Source organism: Microtus ochrogaster, linkage group LG8 (genome assembly GCF_000317375.1).
Source record: "Microtus ochrogaster isolate Prairie Vole_2 linkage group LG8, MicOch1.0, whole genome shotgun sequence".
NCBI lineage: Eukaryota > Metazoa > Chordata > Mammalia > Rodentia > Cricetidae > Microtus > Microtus ochrogaster.
In genome coordinates this window covers 25,653,681-25,673,726 of record NC_022033.1, presented here as the reverse complement: position 1 = coordinate 25,673,726, position 20,046 = coordinate 25,653,681, and the positions used below count along the sequence as shown (strand labels likewise).

Here is a 20,046-nt window from a genome sequence, read left to right as displayed (position 1 = left end):
GTGCAGAGGCAATGGGAGCCCACACCCTTTAAGGGGAATAGGTTGAGGTTTGCTGTGCTTGACTTAGACTGAAGGCTTCCAATGAGATGGGGCACAGAAAGACCAGAATTGTGAAAGTTCATCAAATCCTGCAGCCAGTTGTAGGCTGCAGGGCTAGGGCCGTTACTCAGCAGTGGGTGATGTGCTGAGTATGTGCAAGGCCCCAGGTTTCATCCCTGAGAAAAGGAATCGGAACTGGAGAGCACAAGTTTAATTTTTAATCTGAATCCCAAAATTGGAGGTAATAGGATCAGCTCGGAGCCTCGAAAGCCTACTCTGAGGACTGCCTTGGAGGGAAGCCAAGGAAAGGCTGGGTTTGGTCCAGGCTGGAGTGACAGGGATGAGCTAAGGAGATGATGCACCAGATCTGGGAAAGAGAACAAAGGACTCTGAGGACTATGGGGTGGGGGGACAGGTGGTCCCCAGGGCTGCTGAGGGCCCGAGAACACAGACCTTCATTCCAGACCTGCCCCCACTCCCTTCCTCGTTCTTGTGGTTTCGAACAGGAAGGAGAGGCCAGCTGGTCCAGTGAGAAGGGGCCTGGGGAGCTGGAGAAGAGCAATACCCTGGAAGTCTCTCTGAGGCTAGAGGACCATCTGTTTCCGCCCAGGTTAGGATGAGGAAAGTGCCAGCCCCGCCAGCATCCGTCACCACCTGGCAGACCTCCTGCTACTTCCCCGCCCACTCCTACTCTGTCCTCTGCCAGCTTCCAGCTAACCGCAGACAAAGGGCTCACATCATCCAAGACTGAGATGGAGAGGGCTGGAAAGGAGGCTTCTGCCACCTGTCCATGGTGCTTGGGGGTCAGAGGGTAGCACAGAATCCACACTGCAGCCTAAGGACAAAAGGCCTAGCCTTTTTGAGCCCAGCCTTACTCTGGTCCTTTTGGCAACGGGACCAAAGCAGGGGCTGTTTCTTCCAGCCAGCACTAACTACTCGCTGCCAGGGACCTGGGAGATGTTCATGGGCTTAGGGGAGTGTTTGAGGCTTGTGGGGGAAAATTGGCTTCAAAACCCAGGGAAAAACTGCAGAATCAAAATTAATAAATGTTTAATTAAATGTCTGTAAAACAGAACATGATGTCAGCTAGTCATTTGCAATTTGGCTTTTATCTAGTTATATATAATTTACATTTGATGTTGGATGTGACTGTGTTTTAATATGCTTGATAGATGTTGCGCCACAGAGGTCTTAAAACAACACTGTCCAGGACAGGCAACCTCATGTCCCCTGATCAGTTTCTCCTTCTCTGAAACAGGGCTGGAACCTGTCACCCTGTCTGTACCACTGTCACCAGAATGAAGATCCTAAAGGCAGGATGGAGGTACACTGGGTGTGTGGGGTTGTGTCCCAATCCTGCCCTGGACCCTGCTTTATGGTCTTGAATAGTCTCTGCTTCCCTGAATCTAATCTTTTTCCTTATTGTGAGAATCAAGTGATAGAGTTAGCAGTAGTTTTTGAACTGTAGAGGGATGTGCACACAGTGGTGGTGGAGAGAAGAGGAGCTTATATTGGGTGGTAGTCTCTAGCTCCTTCGGGCCACTAAGCAACTGCCTCTTCAAACCTCCGCCAGAAATCCCACTACACTCTGCTGCCTTCTCTGTTTGAAAGAAAGTTGAAAGAGGCAGATTTCACCACTGATGGGACTGGTAACGCCCACACAGGACACTCCATCTCTAGACAAGGAATCCAGACTTGCTTTTCTCCAAAATGCATCCTGTGTCACTCCCATCCACCTCTCCAGTCCCTGCTCCATCCGTCTCACGGGTGGGGGTCACCACCTGGTACAGGCATCTCCCGTCATCTCTTGTCAGGACAACCACAATCTCAGCCTCCTCTCTGGGTCTCTGTCCAGCCACTCCTGCCCCCTACAGTCCATTCCACAGATAGCAACCAGCGGGTAATTCTTAAAGCCTATTGGATCGGGTCATCCCCTTTCTGGAAACCTCACACAGGCTTCTTATCACACTTGCAATGAAACCCAAGCTTCTCCCCTCAGCTCACAGGCTCCCAACCATCTGGCCTGCCTGCCCGTTTCTCTCACTGTATCTCAAACCACTGTCTGCTTGTTCTCCACACCCCAGCTGCATTGGAAGTCCCTGCCAGACTTGCTCCAGCCTCAGGACTTCCTTACTCGCCGCGGGCTCAGCCTGGAACGCCCTTCCCCGGATCCTGCTCTGGCTCCTCATCAGCTCCCCTGACACATTCTTTGAGGAGACCACCCATCCCACACTGGTACTTCTCCCTTCCAAGGATTATTCTAGTCCATCACATGCCTGCCTGACTCCTCCTGATCCTCCAGCCTTCATCTCCTGAGTGCTGGGATCACAGGTGTGAGAAACCACATCCTGTTTCTGAAGCGCTGGGATCAGTCCCAGGGCTTCGCGCGTGTGATACAAGTTCTTTGCCAACTGAGTTCCATCCTCGGTCCCTAGACAGTTTCTTTCTGTTCAGTCACTGGTGCTCCATGAGGTAGGGACCTTGATTATCCTGGTCACCAGAGTGTCCTCTGCTTTTACATGGGTAGAAGGCAGGGATAAATGTTGATTGAAAGGATAAATGTGTGTCTTCTCTCTGGTCTCGGCAGAGCCTGGGCCTCCGTCTCTGTCTGCGCGGAGTCAGAACACTTCCCAGAACACCGCTGCCCATTTATTCTGTTGTTCTTCCGGGAAGCCTTCCCTGGTGCCCCTCTAACGTGGCTAGCCTCCTTTCCTCTATGATTCTCAGATGTCCGTGGCCTGAAGCCAGGGTGAGCTCTTAACCCACAGGCCACTGTAGGTTGTGACCCCACTTTACAGGGCTAAGGAGACAGCTACTGGGACTGAACTTTCTGCTTCCCAGTCTTTGGCAGGTTTTTGAGATAGGATCTTGCTATACAGTTCTGGCCTGGAATTTGCTAAAAATTCCAGATGGCCTAGAACTCATGAAATTCCTCCTGCTTGGTTCTCCCAAGGGTTAGGATTACAGACCTGAACCCTGTTGTGTCCTTTTTGACTTCCTGTCTCTAAAACAAACTAAAATTACTGAATTCATTGGTGTGTGTGTGTGTGTGTGTGTGTGTGTGTGTGCGTGCCATGTGTGGAGGTGGGGGACATCCTGCAGGAGCCAGTTCTCTCCTCCCATGAGACTCGATCAAGTGGTCAGGCCTCATGGTTAGGGCCTTTGCCTTCTGAGCCATCTTGCCAGCCCCCAACTCACTGTCTTATGCTAAGAGAGGAAGCGAAGTGTGCTCTAGAAACCCAAAGAACCAGTAAGCATAAACAGCTGGGGCTGGGAGCAAAACTGTCTGGCTTGAGAAAAAGCCAACAGTTAGTGTCTGAATCCATCCGCTCGAGCTCTTCAGCTCCCCTAGGACCCCATGACCTCCATGAGCAGAGTCAATAAATGGACAGAACTCACTCTTCTTCCCCTCTCAGGTCACCCCTGTGACCTAGCATCTTCCAGAGCCCAAGGGATTTGCTTTAATGCACAGAAGGAAGGGGAAACAAGAGGGAGGGTTCAATGTTCCTGAGAAATTCTGGGCTTAGCACCCAGCTTACCCCATCTCTCCCTTGTTGCTGAGTCAACCCCCCAAGTCTCTAGCATGAGGTGATGTTTCTGTCATTGGTTTTAGTCTCTCCTCAGAGAGGCAAACCTGGCCTCAGACCCCAGGTCATTGTCTGTCGCTTGAATGGCAGTCTTCTCTATCCATTCCTTTACCATTGTCTGTCAATTTGTGAGTTTCTTGCAGGGATCCCAAGCCAGCCCACCTGTATACCTGCAAACTACACATCATTCTGTTGTGCAGAGACTTTGTTCATCTGCCTGTCCTGTGGACACAAGCTTTGCTTTCCTCCCTGTGGATCTGTCTGCCTGGGGCTCCCAGTCCTTCACTGACTGGTCCATCTGCTGGCCTGTTGCTCAGCTCATGGCTCGGCGTGACTGCCCGCTTTCCAGCCATCCTCCACCACTTGGTTCTCTTCTTCCTGACTCTGGGTTCCTTTCTGTCTGTCTGTGTCTCTCACATCCTCAGCTCCTCCATCTGTCGGTCTCCGAGTTTCTGAGCGTGTGTTCTCGCCCCTCCCCACACCCCTTCGGGGCTCTGCGCCAAAACCACAGCAGCTTCCAGAGGCTTCCCGGCTCTGCCCATTCCATCCAGGGAAACAGCCTGTTAAAGACCTCTGTCTCCAAATGGACCTCGCCCTGTGACCCCTGCAGGCTGAGGGTGGGGCTCAGGAGACAGCAGTACTCCCACCCTCCAAGCCCTTCACCTCTTTGTAGGACAACAGAGGACTGTGCGGGGCCTATTGATGATGCTATCAACTCACATTAAGCATCACCTCCCAGTGCAATTGAGAAACCAGAAAGTGGTAACAGAAGACACTTAAGCAAGGCTTCTTAAAGGAGCTGCCCACTGAGAGGCCTTGTCAGAAGGGAGGCCTGGGATTTTCTATCAGGCATGATGGTACTCGCCTGTAGTCCTGTGCTCGGGAAGTCAAAATAGGAGGATTGGTGGTCTGAGGCCAGTCCAGGTTGTACAGTGAAACCCTATCTCAAAATGCAAAACAAGGAAGCGGAGGCAGAAGGATTTCTGTGAGTCCAAGTCCAGCCTGTGCTACATAATAACTTCCAATTAGTCTGTCCTCATAGTGAGACTCACTAAACAAAGCAAAAAGTCAAAATTACTCAGCATAGAAAAAAACAGTGGGACTGGAGAGGGTTGGCAGTCAGGAAAGATTTTCTGGAGGTTGCCATTGCTGATCAGTCTGAAGCAGGCACATGAGCTAGCTAAGCAGGTGGAAAAGGGAGGGGAGGGAGAGCCTGGCAGAGGAAGCAACCGAGGCAAAGGTCCTGAGGTTAGGGAGAGGGAGAAAGTGAGAGACGAGGAGCCACCGTGCAGGACCCAGGAAGGTTTAAATGGGGGTGATGATTTTAGAGGTGCTGCTTAGGTGTGGGGAACTCAGTCAAGGGGAAAAGAGTGGAGGGTGGGTCGCTTGCCAGGTGAGAGAAAAGGTTGGCCTTTTGACCGTTACCAGAAATTTGGAGGAGAGACCTGGCACCTAGTCCAGTAGCTGGACAGCACTGGAGTTGTGTGCCCTTCACTTCACCAGGACATGGGTCAAACTAGCCGCGGAACGAAGTCCCCAACTGTGACTTCTGCAGTGCAGCCCGGGAAGGGGGGCATCAACACCCTTTCCCATTGGTTTACCCCTCAATGCTGAGCACTCCTGCAGGGATGCGAAAATAGTCCCTTCCTGGGGTTGGCAGCCAAAAGAATCCTAAATGTCAGTAAAGATTGTGATTTTACACGTTTGGCTCCCATTTCATGTGGTGCGGGGAGCCAGGCTGTCTCCCTCTTCCTTCACAGCCCCTCTTCTCTGCTGGCCTCAGGCCAAATACTTCCGGCCACTGTTTTAGGCCCTAGCTAAAAGTCGGAGACTTCCTCCCATCCCGCCCTGCTCACCAGCTCCCAGCCAGGGTCCAGATTCTTGCTTCGTAGAAAAACAGACAGCTGTTTCGGAACAAAGTATTTGGGATCAGGTTCTGGCCTCTCACAACCCTCCTTTCTCTGAGCCTCAACTTTGCCGTCTATGTTATGGGTTGGTGATGTGCAGGAGAGACTAAGATTTGGCATCCTGTGCTCTGAGGGACCTTTGTTTGCTCTTTCTCTTCCCCTCAGTCCCTGGGTGGAGCGAGGATGTTAGGAGATGGGGGGGGGGCTTGATTCCAATCTCCTGGTGACATTTGAAGGTACCGGGACACTAATGTAGAAAGGAAGAATCGCATCTGGTTACTCGTGGTCTGACAGAGATTTCAGAAGTAGAGTGCTCCGAGAACTGAGCTGTTTTCATTTTCCGGGGCTCTGGGGGAGCTACAGAGGCATGCCCTATCTAAAGAGGCAGCTGCGCCTCAGCGCTAACCAGCCATGCCCTGAGAGAATATGAAATTCAATGACAGAATATGAAATGCAATGTTCTCCCTTATACATTTTTTCAAGCCCAGCCAGCAATTAGGATATCAATGCAAAAAGGAAAGTCTCAGGTTAGAAATTATGCAACCAATTAAGGAAATATCACATGACTTTAAAAGAAAGCCTTCCTGGGCTTATACGCATCACACACTCAGTAGTTAAGAACACTGGCTGCTCTTCCAGAGGACCTGGCTTTGGTCCCCAGCACCCACATGGTGGCTCACAACCATCTGTAACTCCAGTTCCAGGGGATCCAATGCCCTCTTCTGACCTCTGCAGGCACCAGGCGTGCATATGGTGCTTAAGCATACATGCAGGCAAAATACTTTTATACATAAAAATGAAAATGTAAAAATCCAGGCATGGCAGCTCCCACCTGCAATCCCAGGGATGTCAAATTGGGAGCCCAAGACAGGCAGACCCCTGGAAGTTTACTTCTTGTGTGAAGTTCCAGGCCAATGAGAGACTCGTGCACATACAATAGAAATAAGTTTCGAGAAATTTAATTCGCTTAAAAATGTATTTCATCTGTCCCTCTGCTCCCATTCCAAGGACTCAATAGCTGTTGGTGGCTGGTGGCTCCCATTAGACAGTGCAGATACCGAACACTGCTGACCCCACAGACTCAGCAGACAGCACTGAACGCTACAAAACCAAACTGGCCAAGAGTCAATGACATTAACGATCCAATGTGGGCTTCATCATCCTAGTCACTCTGCTTTGGTATACATTTAGAATTTTGCACACTAAAAACTAAAATACAGCTTTAAGAAGTAGGTAATGCCTGGGATGTGTGGCTCAGGGGCAGAGCACTTGCCTAGCATGTGTGAAAGGCTGGATTTGGTGCCAGCACTGTGAAAAGGAACAGGTAGATTAAGTTTTAGAAGTAAATACATAAAATGAAAGCAATAGAAAATAGGTGAATAGCATTATGGGAAAGGAACACATCCCAGGCTGGGTCTCCCCAAATGTCACAGGGTTTGCAGCCTGCAATGTGTCAGTCCAGCAGCCTGGGACTCAGTATTGTAAGACCCTGAGTCAGAACTGTGAAATTAAACCATAAGGGGCTTTACAGTCATCTAGTTTGTCCTTTAAATTGAAGTCAAGTCCCTGCTTACAGTGTCTTTCCAGCTAGCCACTTCCTCCACACCCTCTGCTAGTGGGTGTTTGTGCCCTTGAAAGAGCGGGAAGGTCTTCTCGTATTTACATAAAAAGCCCCCACCTCTGTTTAACTTTGGATCATCTGTGTGCACAAAACCTTGGGGCCACAGAACAAGGATCTTTCCTTGGTGGGGCTCCTCAGAAGATGCTCCTCCCCAGCCCCTCCCCTTTGGCCCCTAAGCTTTAGGATGGGATGCCACTCGGGCCACAAGGGCAGCAGCACACTTCAGAGGTGTCCCTGTAACAAGTGCTGGTGTCTCTGGAAGAACCCAGAGGCTGAACCACCATCTCTCCACTTTACAGACAAACTCTGGCTGATGAGCAGTTCTCCCCACGATCGCACAGCTACAAGGTGATGGGATCTTGACCAGCCCGGGACCCGGAGTGCTGGGCTCCTTTTTCTTTCCTGAGTCCTGGGAAAACTCGGGCCAAAATTCTCAAGTCCCCATATGAACTTCACAGACAGAGGAAATGACTGGCCCAGGACTCTGATCTCAGAGGTTCTGTTCAATTCACACCAACATCACTGAGCATCCACTTCCCACAAGGAGTTTTACTTCTTGTCTCCTAAATCAACTATGCCTTTTTCCTCTGGGAACTGGACTCAGGGTTCCTCTGCTTAGCCCTCAGCCCACTGGCAGCAGAAGGCTGATGCTGGAGTTCCAGCAAACCTCACTGCTGTGCCTGAGTGGCAGGCTTTTACACCGTCTTAGCTCTGATACCACAGCCACGAAGCCCAAACTTGTTCCGTCAGGCTCCTCATCCAGGAACTGGCTGAGTGCAAAGCCAGCAAAGGTAGCAAGGACAAGGGCCAGGCCTCCCCTGGCTTGTGATCTGTGGACAAAGCAGCCAGATGGGCTGACAGACATGAGTGATGAGCCCAGGGGACGGCTGAGAAAGAGCCCAGAATGTTAACGGCAGATACTTTCTTTTACATTAAAATAAAACGGTTTAGAGGCTTTTCTGATATATATTTTTTTCCTTCCCACTCTCAAAGTAATACCCGATTGATCAGTCTATAAGAACACACTTAACTAGACTGGGGTGGGCCAGTGGGTAGAGCAGTTGTTGTGCAAGTGTGGAGACCAGCATTTGAACCCCCAGAACCCATGTAAAATGTTTTTTTTGGGGGGGGCAGTGCAGTAGTATGTGTGTCTGTAGTTAAGTACTCCTATGGTGAGATGGAAACCAGAAACAGGAGAAGCCCCAGGAAGTGGTGGACTGGCAAAGCAATAAGAAGCCCTGTCTCAAGGTGTAAGGCTAGGACTGACCTGTCCTCTGATCTCTGCACATGCCCATAGCATATCCACTCTTGAAGGCACAAATACACACTCAGATGCACACAAACGCCTTAAGTATATATATAGTTAGCCAACGCTGGAAAGATGGCTCAGCAGTTGAAAGCACTGGCTGCTCTGGCAGAGGACCTGAGCCCAGTTCCCAGCACCGTATCAGGCAGTTCACAAATGCCTGCAACTTAACTCAAGGGACCTCTGCTAGCTTTGGGGGGCAACTGCACTCACGTGCACACACCCACATGGATACACCCAATTTTTAATCTTTTTTTTTTTTAAAAAAAACCATATGCTTAGCTAGCAGAAGGAGGGATGGCTTAGAATCCACACACAGAGGGTTGAGAGGCTTGACCACATGGTTTTCCACCCTGGCTTTGCTACTAGCTGGGAGGTTAGTCCTATCTGTAACTCAATTTCACATCTGTAAAATGGATCAGTAATGCTAGTTAACACTGACACTGTTATGGACTTAATAATTCTTAATAATGTATAAACATGCTCTATGCATTCTTCCACTGCACCTGCACAGTGGCTTGTCACATGGGACTTCCTATCCCTTCCTCACAGATGAGAGGAAAACCAAGGTTCAGATTAGCCCAGTGGCTCGCTGAAAATCGTGGAGGTGGCAGGATAGGGTTTGTTTCTTTAGGTCCTTGTGCTTCATCCTGTCTGTCACAGATGCAATGATGTAATCTGAGTCTTAATAAACAATAACTCTAATTTTTAGTCATATTCTTTATTTTCTGAGACAGGATCTCACTAAGTAGCCCTAGCTGACGCTACAAAAACCAGTCTGCCTTGAACTCTTAGAGATCTGCTTGTCTTCCAAGTGTGGGAATTACAGAGTCAGATGCCACCACACCCATCAAAACAACTGATTTTTTTTTTTCAAGACAGGGTTTCTCCATGTAGCTTTGGAGCCTGTCCTGGAACTCACTCTGTAGACCAGGCTGGCCTTGAACTCATAGAGATCTGCCTGCCTCTGCCTCCTGAGTGCTGGGATTAAAAGTGTGCACCACCACCACCTGGTCAAAATAGCTAATTTTTACAGCAGACATGAATGTATACATTTAAGTCCTCATGAACTAAAAACCAGAAGTAAAATCTTCAAACAATACAAGAAATAGCAAACTGTGGGCTGGAGATGTAGCTCAGGTCATGGAGTGCTTGGCTAGCATGGACTAAGTCCTGGGTTTGATTCCCAGCAACACATAAATCAGGGCATGGTGGTGCATACCCTACAAACCTAGATCTTGAGAAGATTAGAAGTTCAAGATCACCTGGGGCCACTTAGTGGCCATCAAGGCCTGCCTGGGACACACGTAAGACCCTGTCTCCAAACATAAGAAAACTCAAAATCAGCAAGTGGCGATCCCCTTATCACACCTCTTCCCAAAGAGACAGTTTTGGGTGAGGCAAGTGTACAGCTCTTCAACAAGCAAAGCTGCCAAGCAGTTCCACTTGAGGTTATAAAGATGGCTTTGGCCCGGATAAGGAAGTGGAAGGTGGTGTGAGGGGCTGAGGGTGGTGCTGGGGCTGTTGGGGAAAAGCTTTGAGAAAGAAGCAACAGGGAGTGTGGCCTCGAAGGGCATCTTAGGGTGACTGTTTCTGCGATGACAACAGGACCAAAGCAAGTTGGGGAAGAAAGGGCTTATTCAGCTGACCCTTCCACATTGCTGCTCATCACTGAAGGAAGACAGGACGGGAATTGATGCAGGACAGGAACCTGGAAGGAGGAGCTCATGCAGAGGCCATTGGGGGGAACTGCTTACTGGCTTGCTTCCCATGGTTTGCTCAGCCCGCTTTCTTATAGGACCTAGGACCAGCAGCCCAGGGGTGGCACCGTGCACAGTGGGGCGTGGTGGGACCTCCCCCATTGATCGTTATTAAGAAAATGCCCTACAGCTGGCACTCATGGAGGCATTTTTCTCAACTGAGGCTCCTTTCTCTCTGATGATCCTAGCTTGTGTCAAGTTGGCACAAAACCAGGCAGTCGGCCCAAAGGGTGTATAGAAGTGGCGAGTGAGAGAGGATGCTGATGGAGAAAGTAGCCCCTGGGCAACAGGGATCAGTGACTTGCTTCTAGCGCCCGGGGACAGAGGGTGAAGCCAAGAGCTCTGGTGCAAGATGGGGAAGAGGAGAGCCGAGGACACCCTGGGCTTCTGAACACCAGATCTAGAATCCTCAACTGCCTCTGGCTGTGGGTGGGGGTGGGGTGGGATGAGGTGGGAGGGACTTGGTGGAGGGAGCTGATAGCATTTCTCAGGACAAGAATTTGGACACTTTTACAAAGGCAGGGTGGAGAGTGGAGAGTCCAGATCAGAAGCCTTAGTAGATCTCCAACTGCCTCCTCCTCTCCCCAGGGACCTTTGCCCCAGCTGCTGGGGTTCAAAGCCACTTCCTTGCTGCTCTCCCTCTCCTGGCTCCCTAGGGTTTCTCGCCTGTGTGGTCTTTATAGATCAAACAGAGGACAGGGCCTGCCTGCCGCCCCTGCTCTGTGTCTGTTAGGAGAGGCTCTGGTGGACTGTTGCTGCCTGGTGGCAGGGGGCAGGAAGGGTGGAGCCGAGCACACTGGCCAGGGTCTCTCTGGAGGCGCGTGGGGAGGCCACGCTGGAACAACCCTGACAATTCAACACAGGGAGGAACATTTGTGAAGGGGCTGTAGCCAAGCCCAAGCAGTTGTAAACATGTTTGAGATGTGGGTGTGATGATTCAAAACGCCAGGCTCATAACCAACATAAGAAAAATGGGCACCAGGGTTGAAACAACAGCGAGAGGACCGTGACACAGCCTGGAAAGACTACAGACCCTAACTTATGACCACTGTTACAAATAATTATGAAACAGCAAGGGCTAATCACAACTGAGTGCTTCTGTGTTCCAGGCAAGGGGTGCTAAACACGACATATCCATTATTTAGCTTATGACACCCCAAGCCAAATGATGGTGTTATTGTTACCAAGAGACAGGTAAATTGCGTCTTTGCCCAAAGTCACACAAAGTGGCGGGTGCAAGGATATTGCTGGTTCTGGAGAATGGGTTGTGGTCATTACCCACATGAATGAGGAAACTGAGGAAGAGCCAGAGAAAGACAGAGCTCCTGTGGACCCAGTCTGGTGTGGAGACTACCCCTGCTGCCACAACTCTGGTCCAGCTCCGTCCTTGTTCACTTAGATCCTCTGGAGACTCCTGTGTCCCCAGACTTGCCCTGACCTCCCTGCAGTCCACTCTTCACCAGCAGCCAGAGTGGACATTGCGAAAAGGAGTCCATCCCTTCTTCTCTGAACAGACACTCTTGGCATTCCCTTTAGGAGTCAAAAGGCCCGGCACTAGCCTTACTTTACCCTCTCCTCCCTGCTGCTGCCTCTGGCTGCTCCGTTTCCCTTTGCCTGTGGCACCCTAGCCCTTCCTGAGACCCCTCCCATCCCTCTCTCTGACTAGACCAGCCATCCACCCACATACCAACACCTCCTTTGTGAGGCTTCCCTCCCCAGATCATCAGAGCCCCGCGGCTTACTGGACCCCTGCCCTGTTTCAGCTTTGTGTGTGTGGTGTATGTACCTGTGTGCATGTGCAGGTGGCCCACAGAGATCACAGAAGGGTGCCGGGTGTCCTGTTGCTTTCTTCTCTGCCTTGTTCCCTTGAGACATGATCTTTTTCTGACTGTGGGGTGAGACTGTCAGCCAACAAGTCCCAGGCATCCTCCTGTCTCCGCAGCCCCAGCACTTGGGTCACAGGAACACATAGTTTTTTATGTGGGTATTAGACATCAGAATTCAGTTCCTCCCTGACTGAACAGCAAGGGCTTCCACCTGTTGGACCATCCTCCCAGCCCCAACTTCATCTTTTCCCATAGCATTTCTACCATGTAATCCACTAGAGCTCACATTACCACCTTAATCTTTTCTTTATCCTTGGCACTTAAGCAGGCCCAGGTATACAGCAGGTACTCCATAAATGCCTGCTGGACGAGTGACTGTAGATTAAATACACGAGAGCCATGTCACTGTGGCGCACAGCCCCCTCCCCCACCGCTGACTACTGTGCACAGACTATGATGGTGCTAACCGCTGCTCCCAGGTTGTTTCTTTTTTATGATCTTTAAATTTTAAGATATTTTGTGTGCATGTGTGTAGGTGCGGCATGGGTGTGACACAGCTCACATATGGGACTCAGGGGTCCTTTCCTTCCACCATGTGAGTCCCTGGGATTGAAACTCAAATTGTCAGGCGTTGTTTCTTTTTTATGATCTTTAAATTTTAATATATTTTGTGTGCACGTGTGTAGGGGCGGCATGGGTGTGACACAGCTCACATGTGGGACTCAGGGGTCCTTTCCTTCCACCATGTGAGTCCCTGGGATTGAAACTCAAATTGTCAGGCTTGATGGCATTCGCCTTTACCTGCCAAGACACCTCAGCTGCTCTGCCACCTGGTTTTGAATACTTAAATGAAGGACCAGCCCTTGCTAAGTCCTTGGTACATGTCACCTCCTTAAACACAAAACAGTACAGGAAGCAGACAGGTACAGTCACAGTCTCTACTTTAGACGGGATGGGGACTATGTGGTTTGACAAGACAGTGGGGGCAGGATTTGAGTGGAGACCCCGGATCCAGAGTTCATGCTCTTCACATTATGCCAGTGATTCCGCTTCCCAAAGGGAAACCCAGAACCCGATGTCACAGCGGCACTGACTCACGGCAGAAGCTCTCTGGAGTGTAGGGTTTGCTGGCACACCCAGGCAAGAGATGGAACAGCTAGACACGGTGAGCTGCTAGAAGGACCCAGAAACTCACTGTCACCTCCCCTCCTCCCCACCTCAAGGTGCTCCGAATCTGACAGCCGGGGAGGAATCCCATGCCAGGTCTCACACTAATTGGCTTAGGAAGCCATGCTTAGCTAAGTAAAGCTGGGACCCATGAGTTCAAGATTAGGGAGAGCGGGATTCAAGGCTTACTGCTTTGCTGGCCAGAGGGCCAGAGGAGGCAGAGTTGGAACTTTAATTGGCTTAACAGCCCTCAGTGGCTTAACAGCTCAGAGGGATGGGGGTGGGAGGTGGATAAGGACAGCCTGGTGTCCAGCCCAGTGCCAGATTTATGCCCCGCCAAGGGATCTGTTTGCTCTCCTCCCAGGGACTCAGTCTGCTCCTGCCTCAAGGCATTTTCCCATGACCCCCCCTCCCATCACACTAAGTGTGTCATGATCTGGGTGGAGTTGGGTTTGGGAACCAGACAAAGAGGCAAGCACCTTCCCTCCCCACACTTACTCCTCTGACCTCAGTCAAGTCCCTTGACTTCTCTGGGTTTTGCTTCCTTGTCAGATGAATGAATGAAACCGGGGAAAGGTTTCAGTACGAGATGCTTGGACCAGCTCACACAGCCCTGGCTGCAACATGGCAGTGTGCAGTGTCTGTCTATGAGCTCCCTCCTGTTAGGTTTAACTAATGACATCTGTGTGTAGGGACCTTATCTCTTGGGAAGTGTTTGCTGGGGTTGTATAAAGAAGATGCCCCCTACTCCAACGTTTCCTTTGACTGATACTATTTTTTAAGTGCTCTCTCTCTCTCTCTCTCTCTCTCTCTCTCTCTCTCTCTCTCTCTCTTCTGTGTGTGTGTGTGTGTGTGTGTGTGTGTGTGTGTGTGTGTATGTGTGTGTGTAGAGGTCAGAGAATTACTTGCAGGGGTCAGTTTCTCATCCTATCATAGGGGTCCTGCGGGAGTGAACTCAGGTTGTCAGGCAGGCTTGGGAGCAGACACCTTTACCCACTGAGCCATTTCACTAGCCCTCACTGAAACTATTTTAAAAAAATCTTAGTAGCTGATTTCCCAATTTTCTAATTCCCATTTCTCTTGAGAAATCAAGACCTGGCAACATTAGATCCATGATTTCTCATGGCACCATTAGAGAGGCCAGGTGGTACATTGGTCATGTCTAGGACTCTTGTTTCCCATCAACGCCCCCTTTCTGACAGTCCATGCACCCATGTCCTCGTGACCCCCCTGGCTTTTGAAGGCACCGTACAGGCCTGAGAAGTGGAAATTGTCTTTATGATTGAAATTCAGAACTAGGGTATGGGTTCGGGAACAGAGTCTGACTTCACAATCTCCCAGACTTCACTCTAGAGGGCTCAGGTGCACGGCTCCCTCCTTGCCGCCCCTGCCTCACCACCCAGAACATCTGCTGGAACACCTCATGTGGTAGCCTGTTGTGCCAACACTACTAATTTCTTCTAGGCATGTCAAACTGGATGGCTTCTCCCTGAATATTCTCTGAATGTTCCTGCTCATTCCAGGCCCTTGGCAGTTTAAGAATCCAAAGCTTGTGGGACAAGGGTCCAGAGTATCAGTGACAAGAGAGCCAGAGTCAGAACCGCAGCCTGGTTAACGTGACCTGGTGCGCATGTCTCTTCCCCAGTAGCCACTTCTAGGCGACCTCTCCTAACTGACTGCAGAGTCTGAACTTAGCGAGCAGCCAAGCTGTCAGCAATTGCTCTCCAGCTCTCTGTAGACCCCAGTCTCACTTCTTTCTTTAAGTGATTTCTATTCTATGCTGGAACGAAGCACCCAGCAGGTGACCAACTCATTGCAGTCTCTCCAAAGGGCAGGCGCATTAGGAGGCAGAGGGACAGAACTGTAACCCAGACATAGAAGGGGTGTTGGGGGAGGACCCCAAATTGACCCTGATGGCCTTAAGCTGTTCTGTGGCAGTGTACCACGTCGTTAAGGGTCATGAGAAAGATATCAGACCTTGGGATCACCGCATCTAATCGCATCATTTCACACACAGGGAAACTGAGGCTCAGAAATGGAAGAACCTGGCCCAAGGTCACTTTCAAACCAAGATGAAAACATAAATCCTCTGAAGGCATGCCCTCCCCCAAATCCAGCATTTTCCCACAGTACACAGTTTCCTCATCGTTACCCACGCGGTTCAACTGCCTCCTCCTGTTTCCAGAGTCTTATCTCCCCGCCACAGAAGCCGGACGTTCTGTCATCATGCAATCTCACAGCCTCAGACTTATAATTCTTCAAGCTTTGGGGGAGACTTTGGTGGCAGAATTGCAAGGTGGATGAACTGAACGTGGCTTGTGAAGAGGCAGACTCTTGAGTTCCAAAGCTTCCAGTTGCTCACTGTGTGACCTTGGGCAAGGGTGCCCCCCTCTTCCAGCCTCCGTTCCCTCATCTGCCAAGTGAAAATTATAATACCAACCACACGACAGAATTATTAGAAAAAGACACAGGGGAGAATGAAGGTAAAAAAGGCAACCAGTGGGCTTGGCAGAAAGTGAGTGCTTAATAAAATAATTGTAATGGCATTGTAAATTAGGGCTGGGCACCTAGGTGGATGCTTAAGAGAAAAGAAGAGGAAGAACTCACAGGCTGGAACCATGCAAACCCTGTCTAAAATTTTTATGGGCATGATACTACTACAGCCAATTTCTTTCTTTTGTCCCCCCAGAAAGAGTCCGAGTTTTAAAAATCTCATACTATGGACACAAATCTCTCCCGTAGGTTGGGTTCCCCCTTGCTCATTTGACTGTTACCCTGTCCAGTCATCTCCTCTCTGTTCTCACTTTCCCAGTATAGAACAGTGGAAGTAGGGGAGAGAGCCATGGAGTTGGGAGGACACCTAGCCATGTCTGGGCTCTCCCCTTGGATGCCCTTCTATGGTCATTTTTTCCATATTTGAGGGAGATTCAGTTTCTGTTCAAGAAAGAAGACTCCTATTAGCTTTGTGTATGTGGATTCTGAATGGGGAGGAGGAGGGTGGCCTGTGAGTAGCGGGGTAGCTGGCCCATCTTAGGCTGAAGGGAAAGGGGGATGAAGCTTTGGCTACCCAGAATAGGAAGTTACCATTTCAAAATCTAAAAATAACCCACCATCTGTCCATTTGGGCACAGAATGATAAATGCAGATTAGTTCCTGGATGTAGACATGAATATTTTTGTGTGTCAAGCTAATAATAATAAGACCATGGATAGTGTTTCCCCCTCTCCCAACTCCAGGGCACACAGAGCAGATTAAGCACATCATCTTGGAGGGTGAAGATGGGGAAACTAAGGCAGAGAGAGGATCAACAACATAGCAAGAGTGACACACGGCAAGTGAGCAAGCAGCTGGGTCAAACACTAGGGGTCCAGTTTCCAATGCTCAGTCCAACTATATTTTCTGAATTAGGCAGAATCCACTAAAAAGTAACAGAATAAATAACCATCCTCTATGTCTGCAGAGGGACTTTTCCCATGCTGGCTGCACACATCTGTCATGATAATCCCTTACATTCCCCAACTATGCAGAGTCCTCACACAGACCTCCCCTCGCCTAGTCATCCCAACAGGTTAAAAAACTGTAACAGTAAGTCAGTGAGCTGGGGAAGAGTAGAGCTTCCCTCTCGCTTCACAGGTGAAGAAACAGACTCAGAAGGAGGAGGTGTGCCTGAGATCACACAGCAAGCAAATTCATTTTGTCACTGCAGGGTACAGCCCAAGGAAGTAGAGTGATTCTGATTCAAGAGGAGCTGTGGTTTAGAATTTCCCCCCTCTCCAATTAACTCAGCCCAGCAGGCACCCTACTTGCTGGCAAAGGAAGAAGCCTGGAAGTGAACAGTTTGAATGAAACCCTAACCTTGTTTTCCGGTCTGAGGACTAAGGGGCAGCTGGAAGCTATCTAGTGTCAGAGTCAAGATTCCAAATCTCCTTGGCCCCTTTTGTTGGGGTGGGGGTGGGGCTCTGTGGAGTTCCTTAGGAAGTAGGAGCCAAAAAGTGGTGGACTGGATCCACCACACCCTTTCTCAACGGAACCAGGAAGTTTAGACGGGATAGTCATTTAGCTGCCTCACGTTCTGCGTCTCCCAGGATGTCGGGGGGTGGGCTGCGATTCTGAACTGAGTGCCTCTGAGAGCTGGGAAAGACTTCTGAATGTTTCCCCAAGTCTAGGCTTGGTACCTGGACATGGAGGAGGGGTCAGAACTGGAAGGATCCCTGTGCCCTGTTCCAAGCATAACACTTGTCCCTGTGCTCCCCGACTCCTTGTTCACACATCACTAAGGGTCTCTGGCCGTTTCTTGCCCCATTAGCCAGATCAAAGCTATGGATCTGGGGTCCAGCAGAGTTTGGCAGAGGTGAGGGGCTGACTGAGAAGAAATCAGAGCTGCATTGGAGTGGGTCAGGTGAGGGTCAGGACAGGAGTAGGGCGGGCTAGAAAGGCCAGAACAGATCTGGGGCAATATCCCACTCCCAGGACTTAAGCTTCCTTCACCTGCTCTTTTCCTACCTCCAGACCTGGCCGAGCTGCAGGAGGTGAACGAGGGTCTGCAGCAGCCAGACGCAGAGGCGGCAGCAGCGTCGGCGGTAGGTGCTGGCCGAGGACTGCGCGGGCCGGGGGACCAGCTCCGGGCTGTCTTCTTTGGTCCTGAAGGCGACAGCGCTGTCCTTGGTGCTGATGGCGGCTCCGTCGCTGTCCTTGGTGCTGACGGCGGGTCCCGGGGTCCCCGCGGGCTCCGAGTAGTCGTAGACGAACCAGCGGAAGCTGAGCAGCTGCACGACCAGCGAGGGCAGCAGCACGAAGAGCAAGGTGAGGCCGAAGTAGGTGCTCTTACCCTGCAGGTAGTAGGAGGCCGCCAGCCACAGGTCGGTGGCGCCGTCGGAGAAGAACACGAGCAGCGCACACAGCACCCAGCAGCAGTCCCGCAGCTCGTAGCGCGGCCCCGGGCCCCCCGCCGCCGCCGGTCCCGGGCCCGCGATCTCCGTCGTCACCTCCCCGTGCCCTCCCGCCCCGCCCCGGGCTGTTCCCGCCGGCCCCTCGGGCCCCGGGCCGGCCGCGGCCGCCGCTCCATCCGACTTCGCGGCCATGTTGGCGGAGCAGGAGGCGGGGAGCGACTTCCGGGCGGCGGAGCGGGTGGGGTGCGGAGTGGGGAGGACCCTGCGCGGGCGGGCGGCTCCCGCCTCCCGCCTCCCGCTCTTCCTCCGCCGCTCCTCTTCCTCCTCCCCTCTACCTCAATTATTCATCCTTGCCGGCGCCGCCCCACCCGGACTCCGGTCTGGATGTGGGCCGCCCCCTGGGAAGGGAGGGGGCCGGGGCGGGGAGAGCATCCCGGGTCACCCTCGCGTGGCTTCCTCGGAGGAGTGGGGCCCAACCACATGCTTACTGTCTCTGGCCTCCCCTTGGACCCTATTTCTCTTTGATTGCCCCCGCCCTTTCTTCTCCCTTCCATTGATCTCTTGCGATTCCTCCGGTGATTTGGGTCTTGCAATGCCCCAAGAGGGTGAAAGGGCAGGGGTGCGAATAAAAGGGCAGGGGTGGGAGCAGCTGCTTGGGTACCTGCCATAACCTTTAGCAGTCACTCCCATTCCAAAGCCACTTCCTAGTTCCCCGCGTTCACTTATTGTTTCATCCCCTCCTTTGATCTTGAGAGGTCTCTTTTTTTCATTGTCTTTTTCTAGCTGAGAAACTGCAGTTCGGAGTTGCGGTCTCTTGTTCACTCTTCCTTCTTTCAGGAACCGCGTTCATCTGGCCACTAGCCCGGTTAGGGAAGGCAGACGGAAGGGATGGGAGGGAACCCCTGGGGAAAAAGAGCAAGTGCAAACTGCTACCTCCACCACGTTGTCTAGGATGTCCGGATGAGGGTGAGGGTGCAGAAAGATAGAACTGGCGACTTCTGAGGGAGCAGTCACTGCAGAATTTCAGCTGAGGAGCTATGTGGTTAGGTCAGGACTTAGCAAGAAGACTTGGCACCCAAAGTGGAGCAAGGATCACAAAGCAGCAGCCTGGAACTAGAGAGACATAAACATGGTCTATAAGAGGAGGTGGGGCTCCCTAACGTGCCTGGGTACTCCACCAGCCTTGGCTTGGGTCAGATGTCCTAGGACATTGTTTATTAAACACTGGAACTGTGTTGTTTTTGTTTTTCATTATTTTAAGCAATGTGGAACCACTAATCATTTTAGTCTCACAATTTATGTGGTTTATATATTCATTCACCCATTTTATAGATGAGGAAACAGAGTCAAAGAAATTCATTCAGTGACTTAGAATTACATCATAAATGCTAGAAACGGATTCAGATGTGGCTCTTGAACAGGCTTTGAAACCTCAAGGGAATGAAGAAGGGGGAGAGGGGGAGTAAGTGAGGTGGAAGGACCACCCTGCCTCAGAGTGACAGGGAAGAGAGAGGAGACAGCTGCCCCGGGCTGGGTGGAGCAGCCATCTGCTGCCCTGCAGCCTGCCTTCCCTTTAGTGTCCAGGGACTGTTTTGGTCTCAGTGATGCTTGGGAGGTTGGGGTACCAGCTGTTGCCTAAAGCTAAAAGCAGAGGGGAAGTGTTAGGGGCTAAGGGAGTTTTCAAGGCTGGATTCCAGGCCAGCCGCCCACGTTCAGACTGACAGGAGGCTGGCAGGTCTGAATTAGGAAGACCCGTCCCTGTCTGTTTGTCTCCTACAACCCCGGACCTAGAAACCAGTCGAACGCACAGACCCTTGAGCGGGATCAGAAGAGTGAGACCGGCTCAGGGCACCCTCTTCTCAGTTCCTAGTGGCCTGTGTCACCACTGTCACATGCTTGGATGGGCCTGGCAAAGACAGGATCCCACCTTTGGGCCCAGCTACA

The 20,046-nt window shown here is 51.2% G+C and overlaps 1 protein-coding gene across 1 annotated transcript in view; it reads right to left on the bottom strand.

Annotated features, from left to right (window-relative positions):
* The window catches only part of Xkr7 (XK related 7), a 28,311-nt gene extending 9,960 nt beyond the window's left edge, over positions 1 to 18,351 (bottom strand). The window contains exon 1 of the mRNA XM_005363217.2: positions 17,717 to 18,351. Within this exon, the coding sequence (XP_005363274.1) occupies positions 17,717 to 18,294 (578 nt within the window). The 5' untranslated portion in view covers positions 18,295 to 18,351. The remainder of the gene's footprint in view (positions 1 to 17,716) is intronic.
* Between the last annotated feature and the right edge of the window lie 1,695 nt (positions 18,352 to 20,046).